This window comes from Urocampus carinirostris, chromosome 8 (genome assembly GCF_059441175.1).
Source record: "Urocampus carinirostris isolate Australia breed hairy pipefish chromosome 8, RoL_Ucar_1.0, whole genome shotgun sequence".
Taxonomy (NCBI): domain Eukaryota; kingdom Metazoa; phylum Chordata; class Actinopteri; order Syngnathiformes; family Syngnathidae; genus Urocampus; species Urocampus carinirostris.
This window is the reverse complement of record NC_142356.1, coordinates 25,445,063-25,470,976: the sequence shown is the minus strand read 5'-3', so window position 1 is coordinate 25,470,976 and position 25,914 is coordinate 25,445,063. Positions and strand designations below refer to the sequence as shown.

Below are 25,914 nucleotides of genomic sequence, written 5' to 3'. Positions count from 1 at the left end.
CTGAAACAACACAGAAAATTTGATAAACACGCAAAAATATAAATTAAAATGTGTACAACAAAAACCAACAAAAACAAAAATATCATTTGTCGCTACTGAATATTTTAGGGACACAAAGTGCTAAGCTTTTATTAACTGATTCTGATTCTTCCATCAATGATAGACAATGCACACTGCAATCCTTCAAACTGTTCCTGTGCTCAATGTGCTGTTGCAGCAGTTGTTTTACATGACACACTCATCAAGATTTAAAATAAAAACAATGTAATCAGGTACAGTCACAACTTTATAAATACCACCCATAACTGTTGTTGTTTATTTTTTATTTTATTTATTTATTCTTCATAATTTATTTTACTCAGATCATGTTGGTAACATTGATCCCTATTAACACTTGTGACTTATCTGGACTGGGGTTGTGCACAGATCATGTTGGTAACATTGATCTCTATTAACACTTGTGACTTATCAGGACTGGGGTGGTGTGCACCAAAAGAAGGCAAACCGCTCGTCGGAGAAGAACAAGAAAAAGCTATCTGCTGGTTTGGTGACGGAATGCCGTGTCACGAATGACATTTCTCCTAACTCTACCCCTTGGAATGCACGCCGCAAGCCTGCACAAATCAAATACACCAGCCAGCGATCAGTACCGGACCAGGCAGAGTTGGACAAGATCCAACAGAGAATCCACTTCTCGGATTTGGATGAGGTAAAAAGTTCCTGGTCCGCTCCTTGTATATTACCTAATCAGAACTACCTATTTTGGCTGACTACTAAATTAGGAGATTTTAATGTTGGGAGGATCATCTTTAAAACTGAATAAGAAAGGACATGATCATAAAATTAATACTCAAGATATCTGGTGGTGTTTATCGTTGAAAACATAATGTGACTGAAAACCAATTCCCCAACTGTGAAAATAAGCAGATATAATTATGTTTATGTAAGGGAGGAATAGCACCATCTGTTTGAGATATTATAGCAAAGCTGACATTTTTAGGGAATTTTCAACTCAGATTATTGTGATTTTTCAGCAATTTTGTACTCAATATGTCTCAGCATTTGTGATATTTTTTATAAAGTATTTGCAGGCATGATTGAACATTATAGGGAATTGTGACCTCTTTAATCCTTCAATACAGAGCATTGGTAGTGACTCCCAGGGTCGTGTCACGGCCGCCAACAATCAGCGACAGCTAGCAGCGGAAAACAAGAAACCCCACAACTTTGTCCCTCTGCATGTCAACACCAATAAGAGAAAAGAGCCTTTGCTGGAGCCACGAGCTGGCCCTGGCTCTTCCATGACTGCCTCTGTCACAGAAACCAAGAAGCAGATTCTGTCAGTGAGAGACCCGTTTACTCCCGAGGTTACTGCCAATGAAAGAGTAACGCGGCCAACATGTGGCAGTGCCGACAGAGGGGCGGCGGTAGCCCCCTCAGACTGTGAGGAAGGGGATACCACCGTTGTCAGCAGCCTTGTAAGTCTTTTTTTTAAATTATGGGTAATTTTTATGTAAAATGTTTTTCCACTGGTAAAATATCTGTATGAATGGACCTTTGAATGAAGGTTTTAAAAGCTAAGCAGTAACATGATTATTTGATAGCATCTAAATGTTTTTGTGACCAAGTATTACAGAAGCTTCATAATTTGTGGTACCACGATTTCTTTATTTGCAACAGTGAGATTTTCACCGTTACTTTATTTAAATGAACGTATTTCTGTCTATTATCTGTACTCTCAATTTGAAGTAAAGTATTGTTTTTTTTAAAGGAATTGAAAACATAATCATTTTAAAATGCCATTAATAATTGATAATAATTAACCTTATTATCAAAATGTAACAAATCAATCTATTAAAGCTATAGATGATAACTTTTTGAGTATGTTACAAAGCATGCCTTTTTTGAGACTACTTGGAGGAAGACGTAGGGTGAAAGTGAGGCAAAATGGTGCAGCTGTATCTAGGGCAGTTTATAAATATTCCACTCTGGGTGCTCACTGCACTTGGTGCCTGTCCTCGTGATTGCTCCGTCCTTTTGTTACTGCCAATGTCTAATCCGTATTTGCTTTTTAGCTGGTAAGCAAGCTGGTACAGATTCGTGAGTACATTGGCAAGGCCATCTCAATGCGTGACGTCCTGGTGGAAAAGAATGATGTTCCGGCCAACGTGGAGCGCCTCTCCCACCTCATTGAGCACCTCAAGGAGCAGGAGAAGTCTTATCTACGATTTCTGCAGAAAATGCTGGTGGGTGTTTGCCTGATCTTATGATCTTATTCCACTTTGTTATACAACTGTATGTGTGTGTGTCTGTTTTTATTTTAAACAATTAAACATATTTTATAGCATCAAAATGTCAATTTTTATATCTGCTTAGATATGGAATAGATGGATCAGTTTGAAAAGGAAAGTAAATTTAACTGTATATAAAATGATGACAAATGGTAAGCAATATTGTATGGCTGCTATCTACTCAAAGAAACTACTTAGCCTCATCACTTTTCCCACTGCAAGGAATGGGATTTTTATTTTGCATGGATGTGACCCGTATCCAATCTGTTAAAAGTCATCTGAATGGCACATTACCATTTTCACACTAGACCCAGGCCACTTTCATATGTGGTCCTAAATCCATATCTTATCTTTTAGAATTCTGTGCCAAAGGTAGCGATGCATTCATGCAAATTGCACATCATTGATGAGTGTTTATATTACTATTGTGCCTTGAACCAGGCAGGAGGAAGCAGAGAAATCAATGACCACGGAGGACAAATACACAGAGTGTCATAAATTCACACATTAATGGAAGATGAACACTTTTTTATGTTTTTAACTCACGAACAGCCAACATTGTATCACATACCACTGGATTCACTACATATTGCTCACTTCTGTTTTACAATAGTGGCGCTTATTGATAAAGCAATGGTTTCCTCTAGTGGTAATTAACAATATTTACATTGAAATCACACCACACGCAGAAAATTCAATGGGGGGAAGCAAGTTTTGTATTAAATTAATATGGGGGGGGGGGGGGGGGGGGGGGGTCTGGCGCTCGGCTTGTTATCATCCATGAGTACTTTCGCAAAAACATGAGCCCATTGTGTGTGACGTCACATGTCCCTTTTCTGTGCAAGTGGACCAGTTGTGGCGTTCACACAGGAGATGAAGTCACATTTAGTTGGGAATATGAACAATCTCACAAAAACATCGGATTTCGCCCAAAAATCTGAATTAAGCATTAAACTCTGCAGTGATAACTCTAACCTTTGCCACACAGTGTGAGCAGGTCAGGGTTCTTGAATTTAAAAGTCAAAGCCATGTAAGTTACAAGTTCTAAGCAAAACTTCACATAATTGTTTATTATACCGCCTGAGTCCTATTGAAAAGAAGAATTTGGACAGTAGCTACAAACCTTTCAAAAGGTTAGTGGTTCTTAGGGACTAAGGTATCCCATAATTTACATAAATACTTTGGTACCTTAAAGGGACAGTGTGTAAAATTAAGTGCCTTCTAGTGGTTCAAACAAACTTCCGTTCAGTAAAAGAAAAATAGTATATATATTGTAACCAGTAGTTGCTACCATGTTTGCAGTTCTCTGTAGCAAGGTTTTTGTTCGCATTAGACAACAGTGCCATCTAGTGGGCAAATATTATAAACTAGGGCTTTAAAAGTTGAGCAGTAATCAAATGTGCCGAAAATAGCACTATTGTGCTTCTTGTTAAAAAATATGGAAAAATATTACGTTATGCCTAAAGTTGATAGTCAAACCAATTCCCAAAATAAATTACTATATGTTTCCACTATTCTTTACAATTAGACGCAGTTGGCTATATTGTTTCCTTGCAGGCATTTCACATTCTGTGTAGGTAAGGTTAACACTACTAATTTATCATCTATGCTGGTGTGACAGGCTCGGGCCATCAATGACGATGACATTAGGACACAGGATTCTGCTGTGGGTTCAGGCTCATTGGCAGAGAGCACCTCACTGAATGTCGACGTGAGGGCTACAGAAGCATCGAACACTCTAGTATGCTTTGCTGCCTGATGCTATTCAAAACTCCAGACGATCAGGGTGTTGGTGCTGTTAGAAAATATATGCTGTTTCCATGCAGGGTGGCTGGCCTGACACAACTATGCAGGACCAGAAAGAAGAACTTGAGAACTTCCGCAAGCAGCACGAGCTGCTGAAGAAAATGTTGGAGCAGCAGAATCAGCTCAGGGCCCTGCAGGGCCGCCAGGAGGCTCTGCTGGCCATGCAGCATAGCGCCGAGCAAGCGCTCGCAGTCATCGAGGACACGGCAGGTCTGACTTGAAACATGTGCAGGATGCCTGTTTGTAAAAGCATGATTGGGGTTTAGAAATCCTGCCAAGACTCTGCAAATGACACATTTTTCTTTCCGTATCCCAGTCGTTACGGAAACGACAGGTAGCGTGTCCGGACTAAGCATTACATCTGAGCTAAATGACGAGCTGAATGATTTGATCCAGCGCTTCCACAATCAACTGCTGGATTCCCGGGTATGTCAGATCCAAAGCTATTTAATCCACTCCAACACAAATCCGCATCATCCGTAGACGGTTTGCCACATTATCAATGTTCTTGCTGCTCTTACAGAGAGTGTGTGGTGACTCTGCATAGCCAATACAGTGTTCTCGTTTGCCCGCGTCCCTGCGTCTTAGACGCATCATTTTTGCTGGGGACGCATGGTGTCAAATCAACGTGCGTCCCCAGGACGCAACTTTTTTGACACAAAATTGTCATTATTATCCGATTCCTTTATTTTTAAACAAAGATTTACAGCACTCCAAACTTTTCGTCAGGCAGATCCGCCATTGTTGTTTTGGTCTCGCGGTTCGAGTTTTCGTCTGCACGCCGATCTCGGCAAACGAGATCTCGTTGCTTCGAGATTACGTCATTGTTGTGGTGCTTGGCGTCGAGGGAAGGTGAAGGCTACGTATGCCTCCGAAAAAACAGTTAGTATTAGGTGAAAACCAACACAAAATTGGTAATTTCTTCAGTGTCATTAATAAGTCGAAACATAATGCAGAAACTGATAACAACGGCAATAATTCCGGCACGAAAAAACGGCGGAGAAATTCTTCGGAAGATCGAGGAGGCAGGAAAACACGTGTGTTGAAGCGAATGATTCGACGAAAGAAAATAAACATAAGAATACTCCTAGCAAGAAAAGGACTTTTCTGCCAAAATGGACTAAATTATATTCCTGGTTACGCTCTGAGGAGGATGATAATGGATTGGACCTTGAGAAGGCATTACAACTGTGACAGGACAGCAAACCACGAAGAATATATGAACTGATGATTAAAACTGCATGAAAATATAGATTAATATTTCAGCAATATTATTTTGTATAATGTACAATATTGTGAACTGAAATTCTGAAGTGATAACTGCTTTGTATTACCAATTAACTGTGATGATTAAAACTGAATGAAATTATAGATTGATACAATTATTTCAGCAATATTATTTTGTATAATGTACAATATTGTTGTGAACTGAAAAATCTTGAAATGATAACTGATTTGTATTACCAATAAACTGTGGTGATTAAATCTGAATGAATATATAGATTTATATTACATATTTGTCGCTGATTTAAATTTTCAACTCCGATAGCACCAAATTTTGGGGAACCATAGATCTCTGAGTCCCCGGGACCCATCACTTTTCAGAGGTAAAATTAACACTGCCAATATAATCTAATTGGACAATTTGCTAGTGCTAAATTTTACATGTTGTTTGTAGAAGTCCTAAAGCTAATGTTAAAAAAAAGTGAAATGGAGCAGTTAAAATAACCGTTGGCAAAAACTCAAGGCAAAAAACATGTTTTTGGTTGACAATAAATACAGTGCTATAATGATAGTATAGTAATCGCTTCCCTTACCGTGGTTTACCTATTGCGGTTTCACTACTTTGCGGATTTTTTACCGTGCATTGTTTTCTTTATTCTGATTGGCTAAACAGTTGCCCCGCCTCTTTTCTACGACTCACTTCCTCATTCAGACTAGGGACAATTTGAATTGGCCAATTAACTGAACGTGCATGTTTTTGGAATGTGGGGGGAACCCACCTAGGCACAGGGAGAACATGTAAACTACACACGGCGAGGTTGCAGTAGCTGGACTCTCACCTTGGACATTCACATCTTGGGATTACTGTCATATTAAAAAATAATACCCCGTGGTAAAGGTCTATTTGGGGGAATTGGAGAGGAGAGTCAGCAAGAGTAATTTCTGATTTAGAAGGAGCAGTGTGGTTTTTGTCCTGGCTTTGAAGAGTATGTGAATTTGCGTTTAAAATGCATACATCATGCTCCCGTGTTATTTTCGATTGTTCTCGATTGTTCTCAGCTCAGGGATGCTGCTGGAAATGTGAATTTCCCTTCGGGGATGAACAAAGTATCTATCTATCTATCTATCTATCTATCTATCTATCTATCTATTTAAATTTTTTGTCATAGACCAAGTCAGTGCCGGACAACCGTCGTCAAGCGGAAAGCCTCTCACTCTCCAGAGAACTCAGCTGGTCTAATGGGCAGGAGGCATTTGGACCACCTCAGCGCAGGCCAGTGCTGCACTCAGCCTCTGGCCCCCACAACGGTCTTGACTGTGGAGCGACAGCTGCTAGCGCTAAACTTACAAAGCTCCAGGAGCTCCAAGACCAAAAGGAAACCATGGATAAAATCTTACATGAACTTCACTCCCTCAGAGACCAAACTCTCAACAACAACTATCGTAAGTTTTTGTTTTTTTTAAAAGTTAATGTCTGGTTCAAAGTGACAGGCTGCTTTAATATTATACATTTTCTTTCAGGCGGTATATTGCCAACACAGGCTTGCTTGAGCACGAGGGGCTCCGCAGATGGTCCGTCTGCTACATGTTCAAATGGAGCTGGGCCTTCCCCTTCTTTACCTCCCTTGCGCTCGCAACACACAAACGAGGCCAACTGTTCTGACAAACTAAGGTTACAACATCAATGCAAAAATGCTCATGACCATAGATTGGCTCTTATTTAGGAATATATGATCATTTACCCCAAAATATATCACCCTACACATTACACGATTTCAATAAATTCCCACTCAATAGCATTTAACTATGATAGGCTAAGAGAACATCCCAACTGACCACCGCTACTAAGCATTTAGTTCACTAATACGAGTGCCATCAATTGCAAAGTAAATTTTATCGTAGCAACAATGGCCTCAAAGAACTTTAACCGCATTTCCAGTTGTATTTATTATCTGATGTGCATTGACAAAGGTATTCTAGAAAAATCCCGCTTCAAATAACAATCATATTAAAAACATACATTTAATAGTTTGTCTTCCTTTAGCTAATCAATAGTCGGGGGCTAAATACCTGTAGCCATATTCTGCTTTTCTATTCCAATTAATTTTGTCCATATTTTCATTTTGTGCACGAACAGAAACCTTAAGGAGGTCCACAAGCGCCTTAATGAGCTTCGAGAATTAGTCCAGTATTTCCAGCAGACGTCTGACATGATGGTGGATGCGGTCAATGAAAATGTGAAGGAAGATGAAGATGAGGAAGGAGACGAGACAGAGGACAGCTCCATGTTGGAGGCCATGTTTGACTATGAGCAAGAGAATCATCAGCCACCAGCAAATATTCGGTGCAGTGCTAATAGCATTTTAATTATGTACATACATTTCTGAGTTTCTTTGTGTCTAGTGTGACATTTTGTCCTCCGTTGACTTGAATGTCACTTAAGAGAATGGTTTGAAATTACAAACCTGTTGGTTTGTGTGCTAAGGAACCCGCAGCGTAGAAGAAACTGGGGTGACTTGAACAGCCTGCCCAACTGCCGCAGCGTCTCATGTAGCAGCAGCACAAACACAAATAATCGAGACGGTAGACTGAACACTGAGATCAACAACCGGTCTGCCAACCTGCGCAGCTTTACTATGCCCTCCGCTATTGGTACGCTTGTAAAATGCAAGGCAGTGGCTGTACTTGATTGATTTGGCTTCGCCACCTTTACAGAGTGCCAGTACAACAGGGATTCGTCCTACAATTGGGTAAAAGATGAGGATGGTCTAAATAATGATGGAGCAACTGGTTGTGCTGGGAATCGCCCCGGGGCTGCAGATGAGGAAGCTTCGTGCTCGAGGTCAAGTAGTAGTCTAGCCAGCAACGCCGGCTTTTCCCATGAGGTTCACCAGCAGAGGGCCAAGCAGAAACTCCGACAGCTGCAGGAGCTTGCCGCTATGGTCCAGGTGTGTAGCACATGTTCACTTCCTTGTTTAAATACTGTACGATAAAGAATGGCTTGAACAGAATGTAAAGTAGACAGCGATTTTGGGAGCAGACTTATAACCCTCTTCCATTCTCTCTATATTTGTGTCCAGAGTGATGACACTGACACAACGACCCCCAATGAGGAGGAAATCTCGCACCAACAGCAGAATAACACTAGAGTCACTGTAGGAGGACCACCAGCCACTGGACCACAACATGATCCCCTGAGATCAGATGGCGCTCTCAACAGCAAGACCAGGTCTGAATTTTTTATGAAAGTCACAACACTACCCTGGTCTGTTCTTCTAGTCTTTATATGAAACTTAACATACAGGGAGAAGATCTATAAAGAAAAACTTCGTCAGCAAAAGCAGGCACTCAAGCAGCTCCACGATGAGCGTCAGATGCTTGGTGAAATCCAGGGCAAGATCAAGGACCTCCGGTTGACGTGTCCAGACCTGCAGGTAGCCTGAAAAATGTTGTATACATCATGAAATGAAATGATCTGCATTTATATAGCGCTTTTCAAGTCAATGACTTCCCAAAGCGCTTTACATTGTGCTTCACATTTCCCAATAGCGGCCGTGATCTGTGCAGCCATATAAGGCGCTAACCTGCTTATTGGGGGTAATTGGGGGTTCAATGTCTTACCCAAGGACACTTCGACATGTAACATGGACAAGCCGGGATTCGAACTGGGATCCCTTAATCCTAAAACGATCGCTATACCTCCTGAGCTACTGCCGCCCCATCAATACATCAATACATTTTGTCTAAAAGACTTTGGCCACATTTACACATAATTACATTTATAACAATGCCTTTTTTGTTTTTCACAAGGTACCTCTGCATGTCTGTTTCAGAACCTACTATCATTAGAGATTGATTGTGTAGTATTGATTACTCAACTCTAATTTGAATAATGACCACCATTTCATATCTACAGGATTTGTAATGCACAACAGGCACGGTTGAAAGTGTGCTCTTTCAATGGCCTCATTAAACAAACGGTGTAAATTATGGACTATCAAGAGCACATCTTTCTCATTTGTCACAGTACTGTACACCACACTGCCTAGCAGTGTTCTCACGTTTGCATATTTTAAAATATACACACCCACCTACACGCACAACACAGATAAAAAGGATTTGACACATTTCCTCTATATATCAAATCAGCCTACTTTTTTTCTCGAGAGACAATGGACTGTGACAGAAGAGTCACCATGTCAGTTTGATATGGGGCAATGACGGATGTGTGACTGAACAGTTAGATTCTTGAATGACAGTTTTTGTTGCAGTGCTTGCATGTATAGGCACTCAGTGGTGCAGGTGACAGTTTTTGTTGCAGTGCTTGCATGTATAGTCACTCAGTGGTGCAGGTGCATAGGTTGCTCCCTCTCTCCGCTGTTGCCTTTTGTCCTGCCACTGCTGGTCCCACTTCTCCTGTGCTGTCTGCACACCAGTTCTGACTCCCTGTCTCCAGGTACTGCGGTCAGCAGCAGCAGCTTCCCATGAGTTGTGTTCGATCGCTACATTTTGTTACTAATTTGCGCCAAGGGCACCCAGTTTTATATGAATTTCTAAAATAACAACTTATAATGTTGTTGCTATGTTGTTATTATGTTATTACTGGGTATATTATTGCAATTAGGGTTAAATAGACTAAGTTAAGCACAAAAAAAAAATTACTAGAAAATCACGATGCCTTAGCACTGGACAGCTATTTCCAAAACAAGTCTGCGGGCATCTCAGCTGCCCTTAGGGGGCATCCTGTTTGAGACCCTTTGTGTATGTGGGTCTATAGACTCACACAAATTTCCTCAAATTAACTTCAAAATGATTGCCCGTGATCAATTTTCTTTCAGTCCTCATTGTCAAGCCAAGTGAGCGAGCAGGGTTTAGTTTGGAAAGTTCCAGTTGCGGCTTCGACACCAGCAGTTGCACCGCCTTCCTCTTCTTTATCAGCAGCCAAAAACAGCCAGGCCGTGCTCAATCTCACTGCTCTGGAGTCCGCTGATACGCCAGTCCCTGACAACGAGGTGGCAACATATTCTAACCCAGAAAAGATGTGTTGTCTTCAAGCTAAGCTGCTTTATTTGTTGTGTCTCCTGCAGCTCTGGTCAGAAATGCATCGCCACCAGGTCGTGCGGGATGTCCTACGGCAGCGACGCAAGCACCTGGAGTCCCTAATGGCAGAACATCAGCGGCGCTGCGGCTTCGCGGACAATTCTTGTGGGATTGATGAGCAGACTGGTCTCTCCCTGCATGCGGAAAGTAGGGATGAAAGGTATTTATTTACTGTGGGACTGAGCAATTTTAACCGATGAGATCAATTAAGAAAAGAGCTTTTTTACAAAAGTAGTGATATTTCTAATTTTTGGGACCTTTTGCCCATAAAAAGCATATTAATTGACTCGACTCAATTTTTGTTTATAACACTTCAAGACAACCATCAATTTGTACAAAGTGCTCTAAAACCAATGGAAACAGGTCACACAAAATAATATGTTGAAGTTAATTATAAACATAAAAAGTTGGTAAATAATCTCCATGACAATTTTTTGGGGAAAAAACTTGCAGCATTTAGTATTAAAGCAAGATGTAGCTAAAAGTTTCTTTGGATAAATAATTGTTTTTTTTTTAAGACCCATGTTTCGTCTCTAGGCCATTCTGGCTTAAAATTGTTTTTGTGGAAAATATTTTGCCCATTAAAGGATTAAATTTCGTTGTCAGCCCAATTTCGTTGTCACAATATGTTAACCCATTTTGTAACAATGACAATAAAGGTATATTCTATTCTATTCTAAATATTGCTGATGTAATCAGGACAATCGCCACTTGGGGTTCCACTGCGTGCAACATGGGTGAGGACGAGGATGGCGACTATTCTTGTGAGCACAGCGCAGAGGACGACAGCTCGCAGTGCAATTCTGCAGATGATGGGCACATCTTTCACACTGTAAATCAACCCATCCCCACAAAGCGGAAAAACCAAGAATTGTCAGTATAACATCTGTTCTGTTATTTTGAAATGAAACCCTTTGGCAGAATTAAGATTTGCACTTTATTGAATTATCTACACGTTTGTCTTTATTTTCTATTCTGTATATTTTACATTGAAATTTTAATAATAGAGTTGAAAATAAAGCAAACTTCTATATTCGAGTCCTGCTGAATGAGGTATTGTAAGTTAAAATAGTATCTCACAGATTGACGACAAAACTTATAAAACCTAAACTTTTTATATTCCCTGTAATTTCTCTTTTTCATTACATTTTAGCTGAAAAACAATTGTTTCAGAATATAATCGTCCTTTATGTCTGTTGTTAGAAACTTGAAGCCTCCGACAGCCTGTCCTTTGGTGCGTGACTCCCCTCAAGTAAAACCTAAAACCAAGCAGCAACAGCAACCACCACCTAGAAGTTCCAACCAGTCTGCAAGCCAGCCTACAACCAGCAGACGACAGGAGAACCTATGCTGGGCGTCTGAGCTCTCAATGACTGAGGGTTCTGCCCACTGGCAGGAGCAGATCAGCCAGTTGCAAAGCCAATTGGACTTCAGCACCAACATGTGCCAGACACTGCTGCAAGACCAGCAGGTTGCCTGGTGGATTATACATAAATACCACAATTGGACAGTATATTCTAATTCGTTCAAATTATTTTAACCTCTCTTCCCAAGATGCTTTCATACATGCTGCAAGGCTTGATGACGGGCTCGTACAATGTGATGCCCAACAACGTGATCTCACCACAAGTCCACCTAATTATGCACCAGCTCAACCAGTGTCACACTCAGCTGGCTTGGCAACAAACCAATGTGCAAAGGTAAAAAAAACACTTGTGTTTTGTTATTTTGCCATGTTAACTTTTTTGCTGTTCTAGAATAAAACAGGTGTTGAACGATCTCCTGCAACAGCAGAATCCACAACAGCAAAAACAACAACCATCTCCTTCATCTACAGGTTGGTATACGCAAGTCCCCTTACGTTCACACATTTTAAAATATTATTTTTTTATTTTTCTCTTGCAAAGACACTAGTTCATGTAAAACTCAAGTACAGCATTATCCACAGCTACTTTGAACTACTATGCAACATTCCATCCATCACTTGCCCTAAAAAGAGTGACGGATAAGCTGAGCCATTTTAGTGCTATTTTTTTCCAGACAGAATAGTGTGCACTCTTTACTGATCATTACTCAATGGCATTGGTGGCTACATCATATGTGCAGTCAAGATTCTAAGGATAATTAAAAGAAGATCATTCAGCGATGTGGACTGCATGCTTGCGCTGCAAAATCAAATAATGAAGTGGTGGGCTACATCCGCACAGCAAAATTTATTTCAGATGTTGCTTGTTTGAAATATTAATGCTAATCATCATATACTCTGCAAAATACCGTATTATCACTGATATCGTAATCTAAGACGTTTTATGTATGAGCCAACCTTGGCATTTGCAATGGCCAATTTATGTCTCGGTTCGAGTCACTTTCATGCAAACGCAACTTGAAAAGTGCTGTTTTTTTGTGAGAAAAATGTTTACTTCCTTTCGGAAATAATGCATTATTTTGTTTTTTCTCTCTGACACCACTGCAGGATTTAGCCTTTTTCCCCTCTTCCCTGCTTCACTGAGCAACATGTGTCCGGGTGCAGCAAATGCCAATAATCCTGTTCTCGACCAGCAAACGCAGCACTTGGACGAAGCCAACAACTCCATCAAAACACAGTACATGAATTTCCCTCCGCCACTCCAGCGCTCACCTTTTAACATCACAACTGAAAGACAGTAGGTCTCCTTTTTTCCTGTAGCTACAATGTAGGTCAGTCTGCACACATTGATTGACATGGCACCCCTTTTTTAGACCATCAGACTGGCCCAACAACCCTTTCCAAAAAGACACTGTCCCACACCATCTGCCTCCGACTGCAGAGTGCACCCCCTCTTTTTCACCTTCCTCCTTCCCCTCACCACAACAACCACGTAGCCCTCGAGCCGAGTGTGATCAGGCATCGGAGGCCAGCTATAGCAGCATGCCTGACTGCGTTGATCCCTCCACCATCACCAAAACCTTTAAAGCCGGGCGCAAGGCTTCAGCCCAGGCCAACCTGGCTTCACGGAGCAAGAACCGGCGCAAGCGGGGAAAAGGGACTAATAAGAACAACAAAGGTATACCACCGTAATCCAGTTTTTACTTACATTACGACAGAGTGGAAAGAGTACCCAATGTTAAGACTTAAATTTCTCAAAATGGAAACGTATTCTTTTAAATTGGAGTACAAAAAGAAACATTTATATTTATGTAAATGTTACTTCTATTAGCATTAGTATGGGTTTTCTAATATTAAAACATGGTACCTGAAGGTTGGCTAAATGGGACATAAGTACCTTCCAACATTCTGTTAATCTGATTTTTTAAAGTTGGGGTGCGTCGTTTGAGGTGTCCTTATAAAATTGAAAGTTAAATATTTTCTCTATTAAATACAGGTATGTGTTAACAATGTCTAAGTTCAAAAGGCCCTTATGCTGTATTTTTCATTGTGCCTATCTGCTTGAGTCTTACTTCTATTGGAGCTGTTCGGGGCTGAACACATAAGGTTCGATGAATGGGCTGGAGAGATGTCATGCTTTTTTTAATTTCCATTTGTCAGTATAGCATGATCATGGTGAAAGTAAGAAAAGGTCTGATGAGTCCAAAAGCCAACCAAAGCCCTAGATTTTCATGCGCGTCTAGGAAATGCACATACTTGCACACGAATCATGAATGAGCTGACTGAAGCTGCACTGATGACACATGCTCCTGGCTGCAGAGTAACAAAGTTCCAAATTCGGTACGGCTTCTTTTAGGCTGGATCACCAGTAGAGAACGCTACTAAAATGCTCGCAAATGTTTTTTTATGAAAAAATAAAGAGCGTATATTGACACAAACAAGTGAACAGTCCTAATAAGTGTACAAACATTTGTCATTGTTTTAAGTGCATTTATATTGTACTGAACTGCTAATCAGATCTGGAGACTGACAGCCTGAGCAGCACAGCCGGATTTTTCCAAAAGAGGATACCGTCGTCCCGTCAAAAGGATCAGCATCTTTTGGACAAACTCACGCAGGAGAAACTGGACCGCAAAACAAAACTTGGAAACAAACAGAATGACATCTCCTCTGGTATGCCTAAAACCCCCTCTATCCCTTACTAATCCTGCTTGCTAATGTCTTTTATCACAACTCTAACAGCTTGTGTTGCACATTTGTCCCAGCTACTTGTCATTTTAAGCTGACTGTTAATGTATCCTACTGACAGCCTATGCTTGGAGAACACCCTTCCTCTCTAACAGAATTGCATGCACAGAAGCAGCAGGTAAACTTGGCATTAAAGTCCATGCATACTTTTTTGGCCTTTTTTTCACTTTGCCCCAAAACAGCTCACGCATGCGCACACCTGCATGTCCACTTCCTATCTTATCATTACTGATAGTATTGCCAGGGATATGAAGACAAATATGTCAACTTTCCCCCAAAAAAACACAGACGCTAGCAGTGACTTCTCCTTGTTCGAGGCTCTCCGGGAGACCATCTACTCTGAGGTGGCGACGCTGATTTCCCAGAACGAGTCAAGGCCCCACTTTCTTATTGAGCTCTTTCACGAACTGCAGTTGCTCAACACCGACTACCTGAGGCAGAGAGCTCTCTATTCGTTGCAGGTTAGTGTACAATTAAACCTCATTTAAAGTTATGAGGATGAAATTAAATGAGGTCCAAGATTTTAAGTATCATGATCATACAATTCTTGGCTATGCTATGTAAGACTTCAGGAAGTGCCCTTGCTAAATAAATTCTCCAAGTGGTTTGTTAAACATGTTTTTGAAAAACAAACCCAAAAACAAAGTGAATCAAAAAAAAAAAATAATTCTGCTAAATTCCGGAAGTTACCATCTACAAAATTTCATATTTTCTCTTTGATTTATTCAGATCTCTAGGGAAGCACAATGTGCAGCGGAAGACATTTTTCCATCCGAATTGTTTTTAAAGCACATGAAACATTTCAAACAAGAATTCCAGTGCATCCGGAAAATATTCACAGCGCTTCACCTTTTCCACATTTTGTTATGTTACAGCCTCATTCCAAATTGTATTAATTTAATCTCTTATCTCAAAATTCTACACAAAATACTCCATTATGACAATGTGAAAAAGTTTTTTTTTTAACTTTTTCTGAATTTATTAAAAATAGAAAACTAAGAAATCACATTTACATAAGTATTCACAGCCTTTGCTTAATACTTTGTTGATCCACCTTTAGCAGCAAATACAGCCTCAAGTATTTTTGAATATGATGCCACAAGTTTAGCACACCTATCTTTAGGCAGTTTTGCCCATTCTTCTTTGCAATAAGTCTCAAGCTCAATCAGGTTGGATGGGAGACGTTTGTGCACAGCCATATTCAGATCTCTCCAGAGATGTTCGATCGGATTCAAGTCTGGACTCTGGCTGGGTCACTCCAGGACATTCACGGAGTGGTTCTGAAGCCAATCTTTTGAGATCTTGGCTGTGTGCTTTGGGTCGTTGTCCTGCCGGAAAATGAACCTTCACCCCAGCCTGAGGTCAAGAGCGCTCTGGAGCAGGTTTTCATCCAGGATATCTCTATATATTGCTGCATTCATTTTTCCTTCTATCCTTACTAGTCTGCCAGTTCCTGTTGCTGAAAAACATCCCCACAGCATGATGCTGCCACCACCATGCTTCACTGTAGGGATGGTATTGGCCTGGTGATGAGCGGTGCCTGGTTTCCTCCATACTTGGCGCCTGGCGTTCACACCAAAGAGTTCAATCTTTGTCTCATCAGACCAGAGAATTTTGTTTCTCATGGTCTGAGAGTCATTCAGGTGCTTTTTGGCAAATTCCAGACGGGCTTCCATGTTCCTTTTACTAAGGAGTGGCTTTCGTCTGGCCATTCTACCATACAGGCCTGATTGGTGGATTGCTGCAGAGATGGTTGTCCTTCTGGAAGGCTCTCCTCTCTCCACAGAGGAACGCTGGAGCTCTGACAGAGTGACCATCAGGTTCTTGGTCACCTCCCTGAATAAAGCCCTTCTTCCCCGATCGCTCAGTTTAGAAGGCCGGCCAGCTCTAGGAAGAGTCCTGGTGGTTCCAAATGTCTTCCATTTACGAATAATGGAGGCCACTGTGCTCATTGGGACCTTCAAAACAGCAGAATTTTTTCTGTATCCTTCCATGGATTTGTGCCTCAAGACAATCCTGTCTCGCAGGTCTACAGACAGTTCTTTTGACTTCATGCTTGGTTTTTGTGCTCTGACATGCACACTCAACTGTGGGACCTTATATAGACAGGTGTGTGCCTTTCCAAATCATGTCCAATTAACTGAAGTTACTGCAGGTGGACTCCAATTAAGCTGTAGAAAGATCTCAAGGATGATCAGTGGAAAAAAGATGCACCTGAGCTCAATTTTGAGCTTCATGGCAAAGGCTGTGAATACTTATGTAAATGTGATTTCTTAGTTTTTTATTTTTAATAAATTAAAAAAACGTTTAAAAAAAACTTTTTCAAATTGTCATAATGGAGTATTTTGTGTAGAATTTTGAGATAAGAGATTAAATTAATACAATTTGGAATGAGGCTGTAACATAACAAAATGTGGAAAAAGTGAAGTGCTGTAAATACTTTCCGGATGCACTGTACTATATATTATTCCTCTGTTGTACCACCTTTTGTACCAGTCCAGTAGAAACCTTTAACGTCTTAGCTTCAGAAAATGGGTAAACTGTCTCATGCGATCTAAGTCTTTTGCATTTGAGGCGGCATTTTCATTCAAATCCAAGCGTAAAGATGGCTGCACACACAACTGGCTCAAAATGATTGGATTTTGGTTCTTAACCTCATATTCTACAAGTGCAAACACACTTAATCAGAAGACAGTTTTGACTAGTGAGGTTTTGCACGGCGCGTATCTTAATTATGAAAGATGATTCGCGTTGATTTTAGATTTAATCTGATAAGTTTAAAGTCAAATATACAATCAAAATAAAGTCAGAAGACCTCAAAAGCCAGAATCTCATATAAGAAATTCCAACCTATTTTAGAAACCCTCCCCTGAGCCTGTTCTTTTCATTGAATATCCTAAATTACAACAGCAGATCAGCCCTAAAGGGTTTTCAAAATTAAAAAACAGGATCATGATAGTGTCAATGATGGAATAGTGTATACGCGTCAAACCAACAAACAGTGTGCAATAATAGTCAAAATAACAAACTGGCACCCTATGCAATTTCCTTTGCAGATGTCCTATATGAAAAACAGAAAAAACTGATCAAAATCCTTTTATTAAACACCAATAGTCCAGATTCAGTGTAATTAAAAAAATGATAGAAGATCCATGCTGGTGAAATGTATTTGTTGTATATTGAACCTCCAATTTTCGGTGTGTTATTCAATATGCAAGAACAGGATCACACATTCAAGTAGCAGATTTTAGAAAATATAATTTAACATTAATTTACCATAACTTACCCAAATATATGCCAATTCAGGCCCAAAACTTTGGTCAAGGGATGTTTTGCTTCCATAGGACTTGGTGGTGACCAGACAGCAGACGGAGAAGAATGACCCTCAGAATGTGCCCCGCATTAGCCCGGTGTCCTGGGCTGGCGGATCTCAGTCAGAGCTTACGCCCAGTGAAAGTTCAACAATGAGCGACGTGGTAAAAACCAAAAAGAAAAAAAAACATTCTCTTCACGATTTTGCAGGAAATCATATATATTAGCCTTTAGCTCTTCTACATCTTTCTCTTTTACCTCACTTTCTTTTCATCCCTTCCTTCTCATCTCCACTTGTCTTCATTCACGATGACTTGACAGAAAGACAAGTGTGTGTAAGCCGCAACCTTCAACTGGCCTTATGTGTTGCTCGCGTTCTTTGTTTGGCTGGGGGCCTGTTAATTGGGAGCCAAGGCAATTGTGTCAAAATAATTCCTTCGTTAAGAGTGTCAGATGAAACATTTTGCTTTCTGTTTGAAGAAGTCAGTGCTTCCGAACTTTTCCCCTGCTCGCTTCCTGCCTTTGTATCCCCTGGACTCACATTCAGGATTGCTGAGTATATGCTGGATGGTGTCATTTTAGGATATAGCAGAGAAGAACATGAAGATAGATGATATTGAGTCTGTGGGAGATGACAGCACCTTGTCTTCTAACAACCTGGATCCATTTTCCAAGGATGATCTGGGTATGTATAGTTGGTGTCTTTCAGGCAAAGTACAATAAGTGAAAATATCTCAAAATGAAGTCTCAGATTAGCTTTACATATACTATCTTTTTAGGACATTTTCTTGAAGAATTTGAAAAACTTGTGACTGGTCGTTTACCATAAATTGAGTCAAAATTTAAACAGTAATTGGCTTGAAAACTGAGGAAAAAATTATTCTGAATTGTGTCATCATTGCAGCCTCTGTCAATGTACGTAGATTTCTTAGATACGCACAAATAAACTCTTCATTTTTCTTAGGGTTTGGGGTGGCATTTGAACCTTATTTGAAAGAGGCCTTTTCTTAGTTTCACCATTTTCACACGACACTAACCAATGAAACAACAAAAACATGGGACCACGATGTCACTCTACAGAGCTTCTCCACTCCTCATTCCTCCGGCCTAATGTGTTCTGCCCCGAACAGCTTTGATAAAAGTGAGATAAAATTAGACATGCACCTTGTAATTTCTTAAATTTGAATTATAAGGGCTCTTTGCACTCAGTTGGGCATGTCTTGCACTATTTGCGCTACTGTAAAATACTATACATAGCCATAATTATTTAGTATATTATTAGCACTCAATACTACAACTCAATACAACATTTTATTATATCTGTACATTCAAGGAAACTGCGGGTCAGATGTATCGACATTTCGTTCTGTATACACGTGTACTAGAATGACAATAAAGTAGATCTGAATCTGAAATCTGAATCTGAAATTAAAAACATACATCATAGAGACAATACTCTACTTCCAAATTTTTATGGACACCTCAAACGATGGACCCAACCTTTAAAACCAATGTGCAAGATAAAACTTTAGATTTAAGCAAGCAGACTGTGAGGTATAACAGATTAAGCCTAGTGTATTGGACAAAAGGTTTTTCTCCAGAGTAATGACCACCCTAAACAACCGCACAAAAACTGAAAATTTATATATTTCGACTTTATTTGTGTATTTCTGTTGCTGCAAATAGTTATTGAACTGCTTTTTAATGCACTATTGTTACGATGCACTATTTTTTCATTGCACTATTATTATAACTAGGGCCATTCTCTAAGCACTACATTGTAAATATTTTTTTTGCCTAAATATTCTGACTGTTTTTTTATCTTGATTTTCTTAAAAGTCTTAATTACGTGTCTTAATTCCGTGTTTCGCTTTGGAGTGCCTTGTCTAATCTTGTTGCATGATATATTTCACTACATTGTAATCAATGCCAATCAAACTATTCAATACAAAAAAAACAAAATACAAACAAATGGTGTTTTTCACCTGAGTACATGACCCACAAGTGTTACTGGTTCCACAATGTAATAATCAATGTTCAGATTTTGATAAAGTCCATCAAAAAGACTAGAATTAATCTGGAAGCTACTACAACAGTCAACACACCTTAAAACACCCCCCCCCCCCAAAAAAAAAAAAAAAAAAAAAATGTGATTCTGCGGTTAAGTCTCACGATAGCAAGTGATCATTTTTACTGTGTAAAAATGTTATACAAATCAAAATAAAACATCTGCATTATCCTTTTTGATTATACAGGCAACACGGTGATCCAGTTGGACAAAGCTTTGGCTCGTATTCGTCAATACGAACACATGAAGCAACAAGTTGACTCGAGCACCACCGGCGAATTTGAACACACAAATGATGAAGACATTGCAGGTGCTGCTGCCCTTCCAGAAGCTGTGGACGGTATGCACGGCCTCTTAGGATGTTTCCACCCTCTTTTAAGAATGCATTCTAAGAATATTCTTCGGTCTTATTGCTGAGCAGGACACCCTTCTGGTGAGGTGCATGCTCCTAAGATGGACACCCTGCAGCTCAATCGGCAAATCAAGGATATCATGGCAGAGGTCATTCCCTTCCTCAAGGTATTGTGAATGTAATATGCACAATGACCCATGGGCAGGGCTTGCACCTTAAAGGCAACAATCTCAAATATAGTTGACCTGAAACAAGGCATACGTGGAAAGTGAACGCTGTCCGTCTTGTTGCATAGGAGAACATGAACGAGGTGTTAACGCCACAGCTTCTTGTGCTGTTGCGCCGCAAGGTTGTTGCACTCACGCGACAGAATGACGACAGCAAGGACTTTGTGCGCTTCTTCCACCGGCAGCTCGGAGGAATTCTGCAGGTATGGGGTTTTTGGTGAAGCTGGTTTATTTTAAGGAGACTTCATTTACTTTTTCCCTCACAATTTGGAAGCAATTCTCTTTTTCAGATAAAAAATAACCATGCATATCTGTGGCAAAAACAACCAAAGGCACAATTAGGGATTTGTTTTTTGGAGGAAGGTTATAAAAGGAAAACAAACGCCCCTTATAAGACAGGTTAGGAAGCTTAAAATATTTGGAGGGATCTGTAAATGTACAGTAAACTTTTAACTAATTTAAAGTTTCAAGTTGCTAAACAACATTAATGAACAAGAAACACACAATCCCTAAAAACTAGTGCAGTATGAAATACAAAAATGAGCTATTAGCTTTTTTACACATAACAAATTTAAAGTGAAATAAAGGATCCCTGAAAAACACAATATGTAAATAAATTAAAATATTTGCCGATCTACAAAAATAAAAAATGCAAAACCATTTTAGCTTTTTACACACTGAAAAGATTTAAAGTAAAAACTTACCAGAATCCCTGAAGAAATTGTAAGGGTCTCCAACTCTATTTTCTTAGGGGCCTCTGGATCTAGGGTCTGGGCCAAATCAGGTTTTCCACAAGGAAGGCTCTGGTAAAAACATTCCACTGTTCTCAAATATATATTTTTTAATTTGCTACACAAAATACAATTTAAAAAAAACTATAAATGGATTAATGTGAAAAGGTACAAATTAATCTATTATTTGCATGGGCTTTACTGATATTAAAGGGGCAATGTGTATTAATTTAAACTACTAGATGTTACTGCATTGTGTAGTGCAATCAAGAATCAAGTGCAAGAAAGAAACCAAACTATGCAGACTCATTGTGACCAAAAGGGACAATTTCTTTCTTACCCTGCCTTTTTGATGTATTAGTTACCCGTAGCAGCAAGATGGTTGACAATTAGCTCATGTAAAATATATGCAAATCTCTCAAGAAACAAGTATTTTTAAAAAAAAAGCACATTTAAATCATAGTACTTTTGGTGTCGTGGACAGCTACGGTTCGCTTCCACGCACTCATCTTACCTCTGCGCCCAACTGCCTGGAGTTTAGGAGGACCAGGTGCATGCGCGGGCTTTAGAGTTCGGGTCGAGCAGTCTGCCCGATGCAAAGGTGCGCCTGAGTCGTTGCTGGCGGGGTTCAGTTCCAACCCCCCTCGGTCGAGTCGCATCAGGCGCTGGTGCCCGTCACGACTCGGCGCCAGCCTCCCGTGTCTGTATGCCAAGATAGATGCGAGATTGGTCTTAAATTTGATTGGATGTGGTCTTGAAAAGTTCTTAAAAAGTATTACATTTAAATGGAAAAATCCTGGGGGAGCCCTGTTTAGGCTGGTCTGTAGCTGGATAGCTGTAAACAATATATCACCTTAGTAACTGGGCCAAGCTAAATTCAACCAGCTTTCTTGTAACCGACTTGAGGCTAAATAGGAAACATCTGGGCTTAATCCCTTATCTTGGGTTTGTGCAATATTCGCAAGGTGTATTTTTCCGGTGCCTCCCGCAGATCACAAACACAGAGCGGGTCGACAGACCTCAGTATTTTGTTGGGTTGTTCAGTGTACTGGAACATGTTTTTTTTTTTTTTTGTATTCTCACTAACCTCGGACCCCTTTTCATGCCTGGTTACATTTGGAAGTGTGGGGGTTATTTAAGTGTAGAACACAATCGATTAAGGATAAGTAAATAAGAAAATGGTAGGATCACAGCTTCTCCTCGGGCGGGTACTCTGTCAACATACATCAATGAAAGCTTTGCTTTTCCTAGAATTCCGTCCAGCGCTTTATGGGCCAAACCCTGAAGAACTGCGGCGAGGACCTGGTGGTGGAGATTTCAGACGTCCTCTTCAACGAACTGGCCTTTTTACGGCTCATGCAAGACATGGACAGCGGCATCGCTGTCGCCCCGCATGCCGGGCCCGTGCCCACGAAGGCCGAGCAGCCCCCTGATCTCGATCAAGCATCAGAAGTGAGTTTTCCCAAAAACACTTTCGAAATTTGTGATGCATTAAAAGGGCACGTCAATACATTTGTTTTTTCCAATTTAGGAAGGAGCAGAGCCTGGAGTGAATGTCGCTGACGATAAGGTCTGCGCTTCTGATTGTGACATCTGCTGTCACTTATCTGCCCAAATGAATGTTGCTTAAGTTGCAACTTTCTCCATCACAGGATAAAAATGAGGTTGGGCCGTATTGTTCTTCTGCGCTCCCTACGAGTAATATGACAAGCCGTGAAGATGAGGAAGAGGAGAATAGTCAGGCGTTGCCGCTCTCTATCAGTAAGTGGCGTACCGATAAACACTATCATTCGGGCCCCGGTGCTGTGGAATGCTCTTCCCCCTGAGATTCGATCTGCAACCTCAGTGGAAATGTTTAAATCTAAGCTTAAAACACACTTCTATTCTATAGCATATGAATAATCTATATTTTATGTTGATAACATCTGTTTATTATTTGTTATTGCAACATCTGTTGCAGCCTGGTCATCCTGGAAGGGGGATTACCTCATGTGCGGTCCCTTCTCAAAGTTTTTTCACTTTCCTCATGTTGAGGTTTTAAAGTTTTTCCTTGCCCTCAGTAGGTTTTAGATCAGGGGATGGTGTAAAAATAGTCTGTGTTTTGCAATAATCTGTGGTCCGTGCAGCCCTTTTAAGACTCTTTGTGATTAAGGGCTATACAAATAAACACGACTTGACTTGTATCCTATTAAAATGGTTATTTTATAAGTGTGACATCAGTAACACTATTGTCCTCTGTAGCGTGCAACATAAAAATGCTTTTAAATAAGATATTAATCCTGTAAAATAATCGATATTTGTACCAATGGAATTTGATTACATCTTTTTTCTGTAACCAGCAGAATACAGTTACATTTACGTAACGCCGTGACATGTATTCCATTACTCGCCAAGCCTGGTGATAAATATGATAAGCCAAATCTTCATACCTGCAATGTTTTTCTCAACTCATTCCGCCCATCTCATCCGGAGGTCTTTCCAAAGCCGAGACGCAGGCCCTTAACAACTACGGCAGCGGCGAGGATGAAAACGACGATGAAGAGCAGGAGCTGGAGGTGTTTGAGGCCAGGCCCGTCGACGTACAAACGTCCCTGCAGGTGGCGCTGGAGGCCCCGTCTGATCCAGAGGTGGCTTGTGAAACTGAAGAAATGGAACTGAAATCAACCCAAGACAATGGTGAGTGCTCACTCTAAAATAAAGTAGATCATTTTGCTCATTTTAAGTATTCTTTTTGCTTTATTTTATTTTAAAAAAAAATTCTTTATATATCTGGGATGGCAGCTAATTTAGCTTTTTAGGTGAATTTTTTAGTTATGAAATAAATGGTATGATGAATAAGATTACAATTTACCAAGCAAATGAAAATAAAGAAATAATAAAAATGATCACTTAACCCCTTTTTTATTTACACATACTACATACTATTTACAAAGTTAATAGAAATCAATAAGAATAAAAATTATCTTCAAATGAGCAAGAACATTTTACTCTAACACCCTTTTGTTGACTTGAATTATTTTAATTCTTTGCAGTTAACATGTATACCGTATTTTCCGCACTATAAGGCGCACCTAAAAGTCTTATTTTTTTTCAAAAGCTGACCATGCGCCTTATAACACAGTGCGCCTTATATATGGCTCAATATTAAATTCGCAAGGTCTCGCAACTACGAGAAACAGCCGCCGACTCCATTTTTCGCGCTGTGCATACTGGGAAATATTAAACGATTGGTAGTTGCCGGGGCTCGTGTTGTATTTGTTTACTAAGTGGCAAAATGGCTACCCCATTAAACTGCTTAATTCATATTCAACAAATACAGTATTTGTCTGAATCCAGGGTTATGACTGGTGAAGATGTAAAGCACAATTTACCTTAAACAAACTCAGAATTATTCAGAATGTCACGTTTGAGAGAGAGAGAGAGCGAGAGAAAGAGAGAGAGAGAGAGAGCGAGATTCTCTTTCATACGTGCATTTGTAAAAAAAATGGCTCCTGTTAAGAGACACGCGTACAACGCCGAGTTTAAACTCAAAGCGATCAGTCACGCAGCACAACACGGCAATAGAGCGGCAGCGAAAGAGTTAAACTTAAATGAATCAATGGTACGGAAGTGGAGAAAGGATGAAGATAAGCTCCGCCAAGTAAGGAAAACTCAACAAAGTTTCCGTGGCAATAAAGCAAGATGGCCAGAGTTAGAGGAGACACTTGATCAGTGGGTTGTTCAACAAAGAGCGGCAAGCAGAAGTGTCAGTACGATAACTATACGTATGAAGGCAACAGCGCTGGCACAGGACAACAACACCGGACGTGGACACAGCAGAAGAAGAATTCGAGGGATTCGTCGATGAGGAGCTTATAGAGTGATCTTTGTTTTTCTTTTGTGTGTTTACGTTTTACATTTTACAGTTATTATGTTATTGCTTTATTGTTATTGTTTTGCACTCGTTGTTTTTGCACATTACGAGTGTCACTTTATTGCGATTGCACTAACGTTTCATTTAAAATAACAGTATCAGACGTTTTTTTCTTTGCGTGTTGACTAAATGGACAAAAAATAAAATGATATGTCGATGTTGTTCAAAGATGTTAAAGATGTGTCACGAAAATGCTTTACCTCAGAGAAAATAAAACGGCTGTTTATTTATTTTGGGAGTGAATGGAGTTGTGGAAAGCTTGTTTGTTAATAAAGTTAGACCTTTTTGAATGTTTTGTTGACATTCCCTTGAGCGTGGCAACATCTAGAGGTTGCATAACGTAACTACATTCTCTACTGTTGTCAAGTCGTCACATTTATTTACCGTAAATAGCCCTTAATCCCAAAAATGTCTCGAAGGACTGTACAGGATTACAATTACAAAATTGCACAATTACCTGATCTTAAACCAGCATGCACTTATAGCGCCTTATAATGGGGTGCGTCTTATGTATGGCATAAGTTTTAAAATATATCATTCATTGAAGGTGCGCCTTATAACATGGTGCGCCATATAGTGCGGAAAATACGGTACTTGATTTTTGTGGTGGTTTGTAGTACAATTCTATACAGAATTTTTAGAGAATCAGACTCAATTTGACTTGTTAAACAATTATAAATAAAGAATATATTATAACAAAAATGTTTCTTAATGTCCGTATATAATGGAAAGTATAGTACACAAGTATTGCCCTCTGCCTCAAACTATTTGTCACA

General features: G+C 40.0%; 1 protein-coding gene across 7 annotated transcripts in view; it reads left to right on the top strand.

Moving 5' to 3' along the window:
- Window positions 1–25,914, top strand: part of pcm1 (pericentriolar material 1) — a 38,132-nt gene that overhangs the window by 2,306 nt on the left and 9,912 nt on the right. For 4 of the 7 annotated variants that reach the window (XM_088342092.1, XM_088342093.1, XM_088342088.1 and 1 more), the window contains exons 3-34: window positions 473–709; window positions 1,143–1,478; window positions 2,076–2,246; window positions 3,913–4,032; window positions 4,118–4,307; window positions 4,414–4,523; window positions 6,491–6,993; window positions 7,459–7,665; window positions 7,807–7,973; window positions 8,037–8,269; window positions 8,402–8,550; window positions 8,626–8,755; window positions 10,160–10,333; window positions 10,409–10,581; window positions 11,121–11,294; window positions 11,625–11,892; window positions 11,976–12,121; window positions 12,179–12,258; window positions 12,895–13,084; window positions 13,161–13,465; window positions 14,305–14,460; window positions 14,597–14,653; window positions 14,824–14,996; window positions 17,880–18,011; window positions 18,430–18,532; window positions 20,103–20,255; window positions 20,337–20,434; window positions 20,563–20,697; window positions 22,477–22,677; window positions 22,757–22,795; window positions 22,878–22,986; window positions 23,698–23,901. In XM_088342092.1, coding sequence (XP_088198218.1) covers window positions 473–709; window positions 1,143–1,478; window positions 2,076–2,246; window positions 3,913–4,032; window positions 4,118–4,307; window positions 4,414–4,523; window positions 6,491–6,993; window positions 7,459–7,665; window positions 7,807–7,973; window positions 8,037–8,269; window positions 8,402–8,550; window positions 8,626–8,755; window positions 10,160–10,333; window positions 10,409–10,581; window positions 11,121–11,294; window positions 11,625–11,892; window positions 11,976–12,121; window positions 12,179–12,258; window positions 12,895–13,084; window positions 13,161–13,465; window positions 14,305–14,460; window positions 14,597–14,653; window positions 14,824–14,996; window positions 17,880–18,011; window positions 18,430–18,532; window positions 20,103–20,255; window positions 20,337–20,434; window positions 20,563–20,697; window positions 22,477–22,677; window positions 22,757–22,795; window positions 22,878–22,986; window positions 23,698–23,901 — 5,623 coding nt within the window. The remainder of the gene's footprint in view (window positions 1–472; window positions 710–1,142; window positions 1,479–2,075; window positions 2,247–3,912; window positions 4,033–4,117; window positions 4,308–4,413; window positions 4,524–6,490; window positions 6,994–7,458; window positions 7,666–7,806; window positions 7,974–8,036; window positions 8,270–8,401; window positions 8,551–8,625; window positions 8,756–10,159; window positions 10,334–10,408; window positions 10,582–11,120; window positions 11,295–11,624; window positions 11,893–11,975; window positions 12,122–12,178; window positions 12,259–12,894; window positions 13,085–13,160; window positions 13,466–14,304; window positions 14,461–14,596; window positions 14,654–14,823; window positions 14,997–17,879; window positions 18,012–18,429; window positions 18,533–20,102; window positions 20,256–20,336; window positions 20,435–20,562; window positions 20,698–22,476; window positions 22,678–22,756; window positions 22,796–22,877; window positions 22,987–23,697; window positions 23,902–25,914) is intronic. The other 3 variants (XM_088342095.1, XM_088342089.1, XM_088342094.1) reach the window with 3 other exon arrangements.